Source organism: Manacus candei, unplaced genomic scaffold (assembly GCF_025592945.1).
Source record: "Manacus candei isolate 608988 ecotype Guabito, Panama unplaced genomic scaffold, ASM2559294v1 h1tg000018l, whole genome shotgun sequence".
NCBI classification, from domain to species: Eukaryota; Metazoa; Chordata; class Aves; order Passeriformes; family Pipridae; genus Manacus; species Manacus candei.
In genome coordinates, this window is record NW_026138066.1 from 9,260,613 (window position 1) to 9,276,650 (window position 16,038).

The 16,038-nt window shown below is 38.3% G+C and overlaps 1 protein-coding gene and 1 long non-coding RNA gene across 8 annotated transcripts in view; one reads left to right on the forward strand and one right to left on the reverse strand.

Moving 5' to 3' along the window:
• Positions 1-16,038, forward strand: part of LARGE1 (LARGE xylosyl- and glucuronyltransferase 1) — a 286,575-nt gene that overhangs the window by 216,794 nt on the left and 53,743 nt on the right. For all 7 annotated transcript variants that reach the window (XR_007904077.1, XR_007904078.1, XM_051784574.1 and 4 more), the window contains 2 exons: positions 13,691-13,803; positions 15,443-15,568. Coding sequence is in view for 5 of the 7 variants with exons in the window: in XM_051784574.1 (XP_051640534.1) it covers positions 13,691-13,803; positions 15,443-15,568 (239 nt within the window). In the remaining 2 variants the exon portion in view is untranslated. The remainder of the gene's footprint in view (positions 1-13,690; positions 13,804-15,442; positions 15,569-16,038) is intronic.
• LOC127469829 (uncharacterized) lies at positions 7,296-15,436 on the reverse strand. The gene is made up of 3 exons (XR_007904093.1): positions 14,531-15,436; positions 11,422-11,560; positions 7,296-7,415 (listed from the first exon to the last, which is right to left on the reverse strand). It is a non-coding gene; the product is annotated as an uncharacterized LOC127469829 (long non-coding RNA).

Consider the following 16,038-nt stretch of genomic DNA (forward strand, 5'->3'; position numbering starts at 1 on the left):
CCAGTTTCTGAAGGAAATAATTGCTGTTTCACTCATATCTTTCTCTGTCTGAGCCACTCTGGACAACATATATGTTGGGGGAGTCTCAGAAGGCAGATATATTAAAAGCAAAGATGTGTTTATTCCTTCTCTGCTAGTTCTTTAAACCCAATAAGCATGTGTAGTCTCCTATTCCTGTGTGCTCAAGCCAAATCTCCTGACAGCCAATACAGATTTTCAAGGAAAGATTTTGTTTGTTTTTTATTCTTCTTCCTCATTTGCACAGGCAGATAATCCAAGTCATGCTTTAGTCCATGATAATGTAATTGCAGGACAACCAGACCAAACTCAAAGTCATTAAGTGACAATTTAATTAGTGTTTAAAATGTTCTTAGAACTATTCTTTATTTGTGATAACACTCTCTTCCTCAAGCCATTTTAATCACAGTTCCTTCTGTACCACAAAAGTAACCAAGTTTTTTCTGTACTTCACTGGCCAACACTCAGTAAGCTGCTTAATCAAATACTCTTTTTATATATCATCCACTCCATGTTGCTTGTCTGCACCGAGTTTAACTCTTACAGATTCCTTATACTTTAGTTAAAGCACACTTTTCTTGCTATACAACCTATATTATCTTTCACTGACTAAACTGTGCTTTTGAAAGTATTGCCTGAGCCACACTATGATTTTTCTCTTTAAAGGTGTTAAACTGGCAAGTCCAGAATTGCACTGTGTGGTTTGATGTTCATTTCTGGAGTAACAGTCATCTTAGTCCTCAGAAAAGTACATTGTCAAAGAAATTCTGAACATAAAAGCTTTTAGTACTTTGTCTGCCTTATACTTTCCATCGTAGTGAAGAACAGCTTTTAAAAGCAGTTTCTGGTGACTATTAAGACTTCAGGCCACTTCTTCAGTTGGTGTGAATCACCCCTGGCTTCTCTGGCTTTAGTGCAGCAGAGCCAACTTCCACCAGCTGAGAATGGACTCCATGCCTGTTAAATGGAGCTTTAGGATGAATATGTGACTGCAATTTGGGTGCCAGGGGAACATTTCCAAAAGCTTTGACCCCAGGGATTTCAGAATCCTAGACTACAGAAGTACATCCTAAGGATTTGAGGCTCATCTGAAATGCACTGGCTCAGTGCATCTACCAGATACCGTAAGGAGGTGTTTCAACAGCTTGAGCTGAGGATTCATACTCCCACACTGAGAAATGTGACGTTACCAGACTTGTGGATTGAGAACAGAAGGGAATGGCTAGCACCTAACAATTACTAGGCTACATGTTTACCATGCCTTATTACTCCCATGTTTGTAATGACTGGAACAACGCTAGAATGAACCTCTTTCCTTCATTGTTTCCCTGAAAAAAAGGACACGTGGAAGTCAAATTGGAAGTTGGAAGTGTATGTTATATCATTTTTGCATAATATTTAACAATTTTGAATGATAAAAGACAAGCATAGAGTAGACTATATGAAGTAAGTCTGGATCAAATCTTCTGCTTCTTCATGATGGTACTGTGCATCTTCAGTGCAGAAAATAAATGACTAATGAAGCAGTGCAAAATGGGATGGTAGTAGACATGGAACTGCCTGTGGTCCAGTTCCAGAAGCCCGATAACAGCTTTCAGCTGAGCTCTACAGGCTTCTGCTCATGACATTACGATAATTGTTCTCATGTATATTGGTTGCTTGAGAGTGGAGATTTTTTTCACGTTGTCTCAGTGAATGAAGAAGTCAGAAAACTCATGGTTTATAGAACCTTTAAATATCCACCACAGGGGCCTGACCAAGCTTAGCCATGCCCTTTCTAAATGCCATTGCAATATTCCTGTCTCCCGTTACATAAAACATTAGTCATATTTGGTATAGGAACTGGTATCATTAAGCTTGGTTGAAAGGACAGGAGCAAACAGATGAAAAATGCATTTCAATGATTAAAAAAACATGTCCAACACCAGTGTCAAGTCAAAAAGTAGCACTTTCTTCATCTACTCAGGTTCACACTATACCAGTTTTTTGATTAGCTTTTTCTTAGAATTTTAGAGCTTTAGAGTTGTACTCGATGATCCTTGTGGATCCCTTCCAACTCAGAATATTCTGTAGTTCTGTGATTTTTTCCTTTAAGACACTGTGACTTTATTCAGTAAATATTGTTATTAGTGCAAAGCATGTTGATACACATATGCTTTACAAAATGCAAAGATGCATTTGAAGTACAAGTATCATGTACACTGTACAGGTAGCAGTTTAGGAAGTGCCAGCATATGGTTGCTTTTAGGCTCAACAGGAAATGTCAGTCTGTTTGTGTCAAAGGTGGGTAGCTAAACTGATAGTTCTCCTTTTGATAACTACATCCTTACCTTTGTTGACCATAATCTGTTGCTTGCACTTAAAATAAACTAGCTTAAAGCTGACTACCCTCAAAGAATAGCCTCCTTTCCAGTCTTTCTTATGCACTTTCTAAAGCATGTGACGTACTGAGGACTTGTTTCCAGCACCCTTGATCTTTCTAATATGAGTGTCAATGTGTATCGGATTGTGGAAATGGTGCCTCTAGTTTGAGAGGCCTATCCATGTAGTAATGGCATTGCTGTGGCTGAATTAAGTCTGCTGTTCATTGCATTCTCTGAGGTACATCCTCTACTCCTTAGCAATTGAATCTATCATCCCCTGTAATAGCTGTCTTTTTTCAAAAAACACCGCCTGACTCTTTGAAACACTGAAAACATTCATCTCTTAAGAAACCTGTGATAAAAAAAAAATCAGACAGGGTCTAGTTTCCATAGTATTGGAGTAAATAAAATGTATCTCTTTTAGCTGATTAAATTATCCCAGTTTGGGGGGTTTTACTGGTCTGACCTGAGTTCAGAATGTAAAGTTCTCCATCTAATGTACATAAATCAGGCATATAGATGTAACATTCCAATGTAATGATATAAAAAAATCATTCTGCAATGTGTTATTTTTAGCTTGATCAAGACAGTTCTTTAGGTGAACATACATACCTTGATCAGTAATTATGTTGTCCAGCACTCTCAAATGCCCCCTCTTTATTGTAGTGGGACAATCATTAGCAGATTAAATTTAGATGAAAGACTTGCACATAAAAGCTTAATAGAGGCATCCAGGTGCCTAAACTGAGAACAAAACCTTCTATTATGTGACAGGAGAACCCCAGACAAATGCACAGCAATAGTAAAACCAGTACTTTTTCTTTTGAAGTGCAAGTTCACTTTCCAGTTTCTCATTGTGCTCATAAAAGTGGTTGTGTAAAGACAGTTCCTTTTTGTAGAGACAAAGACAGAGGTTTTAGCCATAGTCCCAAAGCAAAGAAAGAGGCATCACAGTTGGACTCCATCTTTGGACTCTTAATAAGTAGCTTGGTGCCCGTCACAGAAAGTAGCAGAGTAACTAAGATGTCTTTCCACACCCTTGTGTAAAAGCTGTTCCCACTAAGTGAATACCAACAAAACCAGTTGAATTTCAAAACACTCAGGTACTATTTTCTACAGAAATCAACTTCTTCTGGAAAGCTCCTTCCTATCCACTTGTCCTCCAACCTGTACTCTCCATTCAGGAATAGTCCCATTCAGGACTTTTCGTTGAATTTAAGGAGCTTTCTCTGAATAGCAGCCCATCCCCAGGATACTTGGCCGCAGACTCCATTTTGTTGTCATGTGTGACACTGCTGAGGATACATTCTATCTCATTTTCAGCTCATTAATCAGAATGCTAAACATTATCAGTCCCAGTATCAACTCATGTGGGACACCCCTTGTAACTGACCACCATCTGAATGTTTTATTGCTGAACACAACCCTTTGAGCTTGGCAGGCCAACTTTGCAGACACTTTGTAGTCCACTTATCCAAACTCTATGTCAGTTTGGTTACACGAGCATGATAAACAGCTCCTTAGGCAAACCCTGTGTTTCTGTTCTGAACCTAATCCTTCGAGAAGGATTTACTAGAAAAGAAATGGTTGTGGAAGAAAGATTGTGTCTCCTGCTTTTTTGAAAATGCTATTGTTAATTTCCAGGCTTGTTCATTCAATGCTGCTGCTTTCGTTCCCCTAATCCATTTCTTAGAATGTTCTATTCCTCCTGAACCTCATGCAGTAAATAAACTGCCAATTAAGGGAGGAAAGTGGGGGGGGTAAGTTTTCTGGTCGTTTCTGAATACAAAACCCCAAACCTCTTTGTCATCCAAACAGAAAGAAATACCTGGGAGGCTACTCAGCCCCTGAGCCACATTTCCTTCTTTGTTACCAGGGCACTGAGTGAACACCAAACCCAGAAAAGCTATGACAGGTTCTTACTTATTGTGCCCACAATTAGTCTTGTGGGCTACTGTTAATGTTAGAAACTGCTTTTAAAAAACTGTTCTCCACTATGATGGAAAGTATAAGGCAGACACTGTCAATGTTAGAGGCCAGTCAAAATAATTAGCACCTGTGCAGAGTGCATTTTCTTCTTCACATAGTCCAAAGTGGAAACCTTGTAAAATTTTTCAGATTTTGACCCCTATTAAATATGATGCCTTTGAAAGGATCAAAACCAAAAAAACCCCACATAATTTAAAGCAATGGTGTCTGTTACCTTTCACTTTTTGCTGCTTTTTGAGGAAGAAAAAAAATAGATAAGCATCATGGATAAGGTCCAGATCTGATATAAATGCCTGACGCTTGCATTAAATAGACTTAAGGTGATTTACAAGAGCTGAGGATCATGAAACAGGGGGTTTTTTTCTAAGTGGGTGGTTCTTTGGTGGAGAGTCCAGGATAGATTACTTTTGGAAGATGTCCTTGGGAGGGCAAATAATTGACAAATTTCAGCAAACCTCCTCAGTTTTTATCCATAAAAACAAGCTTTGTGTGAACCCTTTTTCCAAACACTCCTGCACACACAGATGCAATGATTGGACCTCCTACATAGTAACCCTGTACAGGCTGTATTATTCTGTGATTCCTCTTAAGGACAGCTCATCCAAAGTCCAGTTCCTCTGGCTTTATGTAGAGTTGTGAAACTCACTCAACAGTCTGTGTTTTGAGGCACTGACATGTAGAATTGTATATTCAGGAAGAATTAAGAGGTGCATGACAATCCATCCAGGATGGATAATCAGATGAACATGAACTCTAGGTTTAATGTGTTTGACAAAATACTGTGTGTGATCATTGGATATGTAAACAGGGTCATTTCAAGTGTGAGTACAGGAGATGCATTTGTTTGTATTGGGTGTAGACCTTTGGCTCCCGTCATATCTGATGTCTGCATTGCCAGATCACTTAGCTCCCTAGTTCATTCTTCGCTCTTAGCTTCTTGATTATCCACAGGGCACAGAAGTGAGTTGGTACCCTGTCTTTCTCAGGGACCAAACTGTCCTTTTTAAATAAATAAATAAATAAATAAATAAATAAATAAATTTAATGCAATTTGTTGGTAGTTCACTCCAGGAAGTATTTCTGGAAGGTAGTATGGACAAGACTATGCTCTGTTTGGCACCTCTTTCTAGTCCTTAAATGCAGCATCAGAAGATTCATATTCCCACATGCCCTGATGACATTCTCCAGTGCACACAGCATAGACTCTCAGTTCCTCGCTAAAAACTCTCCAATGTGGGAAATTGTGACGTGGATCTCTCATAATGTAGCAGATACTGAGAAATACAACCAAAATAATTCTTTTGTCTAAAAACTGAAGGAACGTAAATGAGACCCTCAGAGAAAAGTATTATGTAGTATGAGACAAGTACTACCTATCATGAACGTGGCCAGCCTGCTCAGTAAAGAGCCAGACCCTGAGCAGTGTGTGTAGAACCACTCTGTAGTTGTGCACATACAACTGTGTGTATGGTGATCTGGGTGCTAGGGATCACTTCTTGGAGTGGATATATTTTAAAATGTAGGTTTAGCTACTTCTCCAAGTCTAATCTCCACAGGTCAAAAATGAGTACTTACGAATTTGCGAAGTTCAGGGATAATACTGGAAAATTTCCCATAAAGTTGGGAAAAGGGCTCCAGGAGCTTATCTGGAAGCAAGTCAAAGGATAGCTTGATCTTAGCTTATTAGGATCTGCAGGAGAAAATAACATTTCTTAATAGAGGACTTGCCAATTTAGCAAAGGTTCAACAAGATCAAGCGACTGGAAGTTCAAAGAGATGTCCAGATTAAATAAGGGTAGTATCCTTCATCAGGGTTCCAATTATGCATTGGAATAACTTATCAAAGTTCGTGATAGATTATCCATTATTGTAAATTTTTAAATCAAGACTGAATGTTTCTCTAAAAGTTATGCTCTAATAGAGCACAATTTGATTTTGCAAAATCCTATGGCCTCTTTTATGCAAGAGCTAAAAATTATCCTTTCTGACTGTATCATTTTAATAAGTGTTTAACTAGGACTTTGTTTTCCTCTCAGCTGAAGCCACCTAAGCTCCCAGGCAAATGAAATCACACGTAATCTGCATGTAACAACTCATTGCAATTTTAATATTGAAGAGAGGAATGTAGAAGTTTTCCACATTCCCTCCCTTATCACTTTTCTTTCTAAATCTCTCATTTCAAAATGCTTTATAATAAGATATATACCTGACCATCTTTTTGCTAGTGTCAGTTTTTGGCACTTCCATCTTGACTTTCAGACATATGCAGAGATGCAGACTGAGTAGCTGTTGGGTGATACTTTTGCATGGCAGTGATGTGAGATGTCTTTGAGGCAGCTCTCCTCTGCTTTATTTAGGTTGGTCATTGCCACTGTGCTTCTGCATGTAGAGCCTGAGACCTCCTTCCTCTCTCCCTTTGCTGATTTGAAGTTAGAATGTGTTATCTGAGATTTAAAAGTTCTCAGCAAAAACTTTCCCAGTCTTTTGAATTTCAAGATATTTTAATGATATGCCTCTCAGAGGGTTTTTTCTCTTCTTGCAAGACATCTCTCTAATTTACCAGCTGAGAAGTCCCTGGATTATTTCCTTTTTGCCTCTAAAATGTAATCTCAGTACCTTATGTGCTCACAAGGGTCATGGAGTGCAAAGGCTATAAGAAAACTGAGGAGCTTTTTAAAAACCGTATAAGGAGCTTCTTCACAGGTGTTTTTCATCTCCAACAACTCTTTGCACAGGGTTCAGGAAATGCAGAGTGTTTTGAGAAAGGTGATTATCCTTACTGGTTTTCTTGATACCCAAAGCAAGTACAGCAGCTGGGAAAAACCCCAGCTTCCCTTTCTGATTTTTAAAATATTTGTCTTTTTGCCAGTCACATTATTTTCCATTATAGGATTTAAGCAAACATTTTCAGCAATTTGGGCTGGAAAGTCTGTGATTTTATACCACTTGGGATCTATGTAAGAAAAGACCAATTTCTTCAGGTCCAGGGATGGTTTTTCTTTGCTGACCTCTGAAAGGCCTGTGGAATTGTTACTTCACAAGACTCTGGAATATAGAAGTGGAGAGCATTACTTAGCAGGATGGCCTTTAAGTAGCAGAGATTTTCCTTCATAGACTTGCTAAAAGCCTTATGGCTCATCATTCTTCCCCTGTAGACCATATAGGCTCCGGAATCAAGGAAATTCTTCTTGTAGCAGTTTTGGGGCTTTAAGAAATTCCCCCAGAAATTAAAGAGAAGATACAAAATTTGTGTATCTTTTTCCAAATTAACTCAGGAAGAAAAACATGTAAACAGTAAAGAAACAGTTAGAAACCAGGAAATTCTGAGCTATAGTCAGCAGCTCTGTAATAACAAGTTAGAATCATGCTTAAGTATAACATCTTAATTTTGCCTAAGGAGAAACAGCATACTTCAGACGAGGAGAATGAAGAAAATAAAAGCGTTGCATTTCATTAAATGGTCATCAGGAATTGTAAAGAAAATGTTTATAATGCTTCAGGAGGAACCAGCCTCCCAACAGGGTGACTGCACTACATTTCAAAATGCACTCTATGACAGCTTCATTTTTAATACAAGTGCAGAGAAAACAAGGGCTATCGCATTCTCTCGCCATGCCTAGAGGGACACAGACTTTCTGTTTCAAAACTGCTTCTCAGCCCTGTCTAGTTTTCTTAGAGAAAAGTTCAAATGTGGAATCATGATCATTTATTCTCAATTAATTCACAATTTATTCACAATTAATACACTGTGCATCCCTGCAAGTTTTTATTAGTTTAGTTTTTTTACATTGTGAAAAGGTTTTTTAGAGAAAAAGGCCGGTTCAAGTAAGTTCATAGTTAAATAATGTTTCAGGATACTCCAAAAATGTGCTAGAATGACAGTCCTTTGGTCATATCATGTTAAAAGCTGTAGATGTAAGTTATGGTTTTATTACACTAATGATATGGCTAGTCAAATAATGAGCAACAGTCAGATAGATGGTTTATAAATCAAGTGAAATAAGTGCAGTGAATTTCATCCACACAAAGACTTAAAATGAAGATTTTAAATTGTGTGCAGTGGCTTGTTGTGGAATTATAGCTTTAATTTAATTTTTTAATCCCCAACAACCGTATACTTGTGTTTTTCTATTTGCTGTTGATACTATGTGTGGAGAGCAGCAGCCACAGTCAGTGGTGTGTGGATGAGGCTCAGTGGATTCTAAATGCAGTCCTTAACAAAACTGGTCACTAGGGCCCTGATCCAACAAAGACATAGCACATTCCTAGCATTACACGTTGTGACCATTTCCATTGATTTCAGATACAGTAAATCAGAATTAAAAGAAGATGTGTAAGTATTTGCTAGAGTACTAAGCAGTCAACACTATCATGGAGCTTCTCCTGGGACAGCGGAGCTACAAGCCCCTTCCATAGTGCCTAAAACTGAACTCAGATTTTTGATGCCAAATCTATTTCACAAAACATGGTAGCTTACTGCCTTAGATCTCTGGGTCAGTTATTTATGGCAGCAAATCTCCATAATGTCAGCCATGCTTAACATTATTTCTTACAGCATCTAAGACTCAGTGTTTTGGTGTATGGTCTTTGGTATGCTGCTTAGCTATTGTAAAATCCCACTCATTTTTTAAAAATCACTATCGCTTTATGATATATTTTGAAGTGCGTCTTCCTGTCTCTTTTAGATACTGCAGTGGTATCTACTTGCTATTTGTCTAGATGGTTCGCTGTTACAGGCTTAATTCCAGGAAGAATTTTTAAAAACCTGACAAGCACAGGCTTTGAAGTACTGCTCACATAAAATGGCATTGCCTCAACAGCTCACAAAAGCATCCTGTTCCATCCAAAAAGAATAGGCAAGATAGTGCTGGCAGAAAATGATCTCTTAGTAGTTATATTTTCTTCCCCCACAGTACTGAGTATTTTTTCAGCCACCCTAAGAGGCCCATTGTAATAAATTGATTGAGTTTGAAAGCTTGTCCAGTTTCACTATAAATTCTGTAAGTGATTCTGTTCCATCTTAAAATGTTGTTTATTACTTCTAGCTCTACTATGTGTTCCTCTGAATTTCAGGAAAAGCCATAGTCTGTGTTCCTGAAGCAAGAGGTGGAGATGCTTGGTAGCATTCCAAAGGAAATTGCAGATGTTTCTGCAGACTTTCAATTTACTATTCAGGAAAATCAAATGAAATATTTTGTTTTGGAGCAGATTAAAAAAAAAAACCAAAAGCCAAAACCAACCAATGAAACAAACAAACAAACCCCACCAGATTATTTTCCTGTGATGACTTGAAGCATCAACTGAAACCATTGCTTAGCGAAAACACTGAAAGGACAAAAGAATTCTTTTAGATTGAATAAAAAAATGGGAAAAGAACAAAAAAGTCAGGTAACTCCCAGAGTTGGGTTAGACCTAGAATGAAACATTTACTTTCCTTTTCAGGCTTTGTAACAATTTTCAATAAGATTTTTAATTTGTATCAATTTTGAGGTGAATATTATTTTAGAGTAAGTTGGGTTTTAAAATGTACCAAAAAAAATTCCAGTATTTCTTAACTGGAATAATTTAGTCCAAATATGTTAATTCAGATTTTTTGGCCAGTTTTATCCAACCTATTCACCAAATTACTTTTTTTGGTTTTTTGGAGGAAGTTTTTTTGTTTTGCTTTTTGAGCTGGGTTTTTTGTATATGTCCTCAAATCACATTTTTGAGAAACTGCTTTGTTTGTTTGTTTACTTTCTTGTTTGTTTGCCTGTTTGAGCAATTCATAATCTGTCAGATTTTGGTAGTTCAAGCAAAATCTCATCAAGCTGGAGGAGAAAAATGCCATTCAAGTAAAAACTATACTAGAATGTGTTCCACAGATTTAGTAATAAAGCATTCTTTTTCTAAGAGGTCTTTGAGATATTTGCATCTCTGGATATGTCTCAACTATTTCCTCAGGACAACAAAAATAGGGTGTTTTGTGGCTGATCATAATTTGTTTAATGCTCTTGAGATGTTTGGGTTGCAGCTTTCCTCTTTTTGTTTATTTGCTGCCAAGCTTTTCCTTTGTTTTTCTCAGGTAGGTCAGGGCAGAAAGATGATGCACTTCTCAAAAGATCAGAAGTCCCACTGCCTGGGGCCAGATGTTAATAAAATATTCCTTTGATTTCTTTTTTTTCCTCCAGTCTCTTCTTCCCCTAGCACAGCAGATGAGAGTGAGTCCCTTTTCCCCTTACATTCAGCTATATGTCATCTTGAATTTAGTCTGAGATTTCAGTCAATTTGAGGGAAGGGGCTCCTGAGGCAAATATTTCCCTTTCTTTCTTTCAAACACTTGCCTGCAAATTAATTGTGCAGATTGGAGTTAGTTCATTTCTCATGTTTGCATTGGCAACACAACAATATGGAAGTAAACCTGAAGTTCACAGCTCTGAAAAAAACGTAATTTTTTCTTCTGCATGAACTATTCAAAAGTTCCCAAAACACATGCTTTTGCACTAAAAAACACTAACTAGGTGATAGTATTAAATTCTCCTCTTAGTAGAAATCTCTTATTCTCATTAATACTAATGATAAATATTTAAACTTGCTATAAATATTCTCCAACAGTTATTTTTATAGCACCAGTAAGTTAGAACCCTAAATGGAGACTGTACAAAGGTGTTAAACCCAAGCTTGTAGGTGAATTAAAATAGAAATCACATTGAAATTAATTTTGATGGTGGAACATTAAAAGCTTGTGAATATTTTCAATAGCCATGATGGCATCATAATTTAGTACATCCTTTCTCACATATATTCTAGATTTTCCACCCCATCTGCCTCTTTTATTCTCAGCTGCTACCATGATAGCCCCGCAGGACAGCATAATCTTGTTAGCTGCAATGCCATAATCTGCTGCTAATGTAAGAGTGGAAGGCAAAAAAAAAAAGAATCTGTGTATACTACGCATATTAAAACATTTCCCCTTCTCCTTCTCAGACTGGAGGCTTAGAGAAATTAAGAAAAATTGTTTTATTGTCTATAAATTATAAAAACTATTCTATTACAGTTAAGTGAATCTTACCATTATTCTTCATTTTTCTTAATAAAGAACCTTCTGCATTGCATTTCACTACAGTTCTTGCCAGCTGGAAAAATCCTCTGCCCAAGAGATTTCCGACCCAGTTTATTGCTGCAGCACAAGGAACCTGCTTCACATTGATCTAGAATTTCAGACAATGCATAATGCCTTTCTTAGAAGCTAATGCATGTACACTACATGCTCCAAATAGGCTTCTGTTATGCTGGAGAGAAGACAAACACACTGGCGTAAATAAATTGTAGCATGTTGTGACAACAGTTCCCTTTCCAATCCAACAGCTGGAAGCAGAAAGGTTGACTGAAGATGAAAGGGGATCCCTCCAGTACAGGTTCCAGCATTCTTGGGAACCAGATGGACTGAAATGGAAAATGGAACTAAAACAGGCCACAAAATTCACTGCCAGAAGAGGTTTTCTTTTTATCCACGACAGTGCCAGGTTTTACTGGAAAGAAGTTTGCCCTGTCATAGAAACTAAAGATAGGAATGAACTGGAATCACCTTTGTTCTCTCCCAACCAGTGCAGGATTGTTCCACGTATATTTTCTAACTTTGTGTAGTCTGATTTGTAAAGACTTGGGAAGTAAAGCATTTATCTGCCATTTTTAAGTTATTTCACCCCAGCGGTTTTAGGAGAATTTTTCTTAAGCTTTCAGCCTACATTTCCTTTCTTTTTCCCATTACTTTTAGTTTTGTCATCTTGGACTCCCTCAGGCAGCTTTTCCCAGTGCCTGCTTTTTGTCATTTCATATTCTTCTGTGTATCTGCTATGTTTCTCTGCAGTTGCCATGATATTTTTTTGTAAGACCGCTTGTTAAATGTCATTTGCAGATGTCATTACTGTTCTGTTTACTTCCTTCTTCCACTAATGAAGATGTGAAATAACACAGAACCCATCATTGCCCTTACTAGGTGGTTTCTGTCAGCCTGAGAGGCTGCTGTTAATCGGTATCTTCCTTTGTGGTCCTTCAGTTTGCATTCATTCCCCATGACAGTGCTCTTATCTAAGTCTTTCTGAATTAATTTTTCAAGCAGATTTTTCTGAGACACTGTAGGAAAGGTTTTGCTGATATTTCAATCCAGCTTCATTGCTTCTGCTGTTTTCCCTTGTACATTAGGGATTTTGGCCAGACAAAAAGCAAATGAGGAATAACAATGCATGCTGAGGTACCTCTTTTCCCACTTACAGTGTAACTTTCTGATCTGAGGGTCCTATTCCATGAATTGGAATTGCTGCATTAATCACAGGCCCTCTCAAAGACTAGGTTGTAACCAGCACTGATGATTCCTCAGAAAAGTTTCAAGGATTGCAATCAGATGTGTCAGGTGATTAACTTCTTACTAGGTGGAGTAAGGCCTGCAATTTCACCTTTGCAGTATATATATATATATCTATATATATATATATAGATATATATATATATGCAGTAAGTATTAAGGGCTAGATTTCATCTCACACACATTGAGTAAAATGTTTCATAGTGGTGACAAAATTCTCTTTGTCTCAGCATAATCTTGATTTCAGGTCAGATAGAAATTCATTTAAACAGTGGGATTACAGAATAAGCAGATCTCAATTCTGTGTGAAGATGGCAGAAATTGAGTCATACTAGATAAATCAGGATTGTCTCTACTCTTTCCCTAGTAAACAATGACTGGACAGATTATCCTCTTGGAGCCTGTAACTTTTCAGAATAAGGAGTGGGAAAGGTCATTTCTGAGTGTTAAGAGGTTCCTTCTTTTTTTTTTTTTTTTTTTGTAGGATATTGTCTAATTCTCTTCTGAATTATAATGAACTTCGGATGGAGCTAACCTCCATCATGTGAATCACCTGTGTTGGTACATTTTGTAAGGAATAATTCTAATGCTAATCGTGTCATAATGAAGTCAAGCTTTATCAGTTAAGGAGACTACTAAAACTACAAGATCCTTCTTTTGATTCTCTTCTTTCTAGTTTCACTACTCTTTGGCCACTTTAGCCTTATTGCAAACCTATATAACCTAGCAGTTGTCTGTATGCCATCTCTGCATTTCTTCTCTGCAGCCTCAGGGGCTCAGGGAAATTTTTGCTTGGTGGCATCTTGAAACCTGAAGCTTTTTTTAGTCAACCTCCTATGTTAGCACAAGGTAAGGACTGTAGTTTCCACTGATAGATCTCACTTGTTTTAACTGTGGGATCAGCACATAGACAGGATGGGCATTGACTGGCATGTGACGTGGGTTCTCTTGTTCTCTGCCTTGTGTTTTCCTTCAGGGGTTATCTTGCTGCTTCTCGATAAGTTACGGAAGATGAAATGGGAGCAGATGTGGAGACTCACAGCAGAGCGGGAGTTAATGAGCATGTTATCCACCTCACTGGCTGACCAGGTGAGTAGGACATTGCAGGAGTGTGGTATAACCGCTAGTCCATGGATTGAGGAAAGAAAGAAAGGGAGAGGGGATGAGATGTGGGAAAAGGCAGGGGAAAGATGTTGTGCCTGTGGTCACCATTTGTTGAATCATTCTGGGGAAAATGTGAAAGAGAGGAATGGAGATTTACTGGCAAGGTTTCTCTTACTCCACTGATATTTTTACCATCTCTGCTCAGATAATTCATAAGAGAGACAAAGTGGAGTTTTCATGCTTTAATTTTCTGTTCTTCTTTCTTTATCATAGAACTCTCCAGACACTAGAAGTCCAAATATACTGTCTTTTCCCACTGGTTATTGTCTAATCAGACTTTAGTTTGAAGAGTCTCCAGACATTTCATTACTGTTTCTGGCATATGAGTCCCAGATGTCTTTGAATGTACTTCTTGCCACAGCACCCCTGTAAAGACAAAAGCGCCGATGTCTCCCTGCCACAGATGGGAAACTGAGACCAGGAGAAGAAATAGTGTGTCTATACACAGAAATGTGTAGTTACTCAATTTGTGCTTCCTGACAGCTCTCATTTTAAACCCAGAAACACTGTTAATGTAATACTAGACCTGAACCAATAATTGTCACTCAACAGCTTGAGCAAGTGTTAGCACAATACAGTATCTTAATTAGATGTTTCTTCTGATTTTGAACTGGTTTATGACCAGTCACCACAAAGGAAGTATGCTGCTTACTGTGCCCGTAGAGATGTGCACTTTGTACAGCATCTTTGCAGGTTGATCCAAAAGCTACTGAAGTTCATTAAAATGATTCTTGCAACTTCACTGTGTTTTCAATCAGGTCCTGAGTTGCTGCCTAACACTTGCAGAGGGCAGGATTTTGCAGAGTGGAGAAAGGTTGTCTAACCATAATACCTTAACCACAGACTGTTCTTGTAACTTACTTCTCTAACTGAATGGCTGCTTAGAGACAGAACATTTTCAGTCCCGCATAGAATCATAGAATCAACTGGGTTGGAAAAGACCTCTGAGATCATCAAGTCCAAACCTTGATACACTACCACTGTGGTTACTAGACCATGACACTAAGTGCCACATCCAGTCTCATCTTAAAAACCTCATGCTGTAGGCTGTTCTGCAGATCTGTCCTACATACCTTTTCCATGAAATATCTAGAGAACTTGGTTGCAACAATAAAGTGCTAGCTAGAATCCCACCTAGTAATTCACCTTGAAACAACATATCTGCCAGAATCACATCCATCCCCTTTATTGAAAACTGATGCAGTACTTACTAACAGCAGGTATTTTGACATTTAGTGCCTATTACTCTCTCTGGTGACTAGAGGAGGAACCACACTTCATGCCAGCAGTACAAGATAAACGTTTGAACACTTTGCTGGAGTCTCTTAGCTCTATATGTCAAGAGAGCCTGTTCCTCTTGTCCAGAGGAACGTATTGTCCCTTAGATTAATAGCACCCTCTGTGGAAACAAAATTACAAAGCAAGGTTTGCAAACTTCACCTGGCATCACCATCTGAATTTCTACCTGTGAGGGGGAGAAGGACAGTCAGCTTGGGGAGGTGTTGAGATCACCTCACTGTAGAAACAACATACCCAACTGTTTCTCTGGGTTTTTTTCTGCTAGGATATCTTCAATGCAGTCATCAAACAAAATCCCTTCCTTGTCTACCAGCTCCCATGTTTCTGGAATGTGCAGCTTTCTGATCACACCCGTTCCGAGCAGTGCTACAGAGATGTGTCTGACCTGAAGGTAGGTTTCACAGGAGGCTGGGTGGGTGGTATCATTTGAGACAGAGAATGCAAGACTCCACAGTCTGAGAAGGATGGAGTGCCTTAAGTAGGGGGGAAATGAACACATACAGTTCATAGGGACACCCAAGCAGGGGAAGGAAATGTGACTTTGACTTTGTGCATTTTGACTAATAGAAAAGTCAAAGATAGATGCTGGTTTGGGGTTTTGCAAGGTATTAAAGAAGTACTTCACCTTTTTAAATTCTGTATCTGTCACGCCACTGCACCTTACTGCTGAGTCCGTATTGCTCTCCCAGTTCTTAGCTCTTCCTAGATAAAGAATACAAACATCATTTAATAGAGTGAAATTCACAGAGAGGATTGGGTGGACCCTAGTTAGAAATACATTAGCAGAAATGTAAAGACCTTGCACGCTTCGTATTTAGCCTTTGTATACACTTAACCCAGTCACATTGACACTCATTTTCC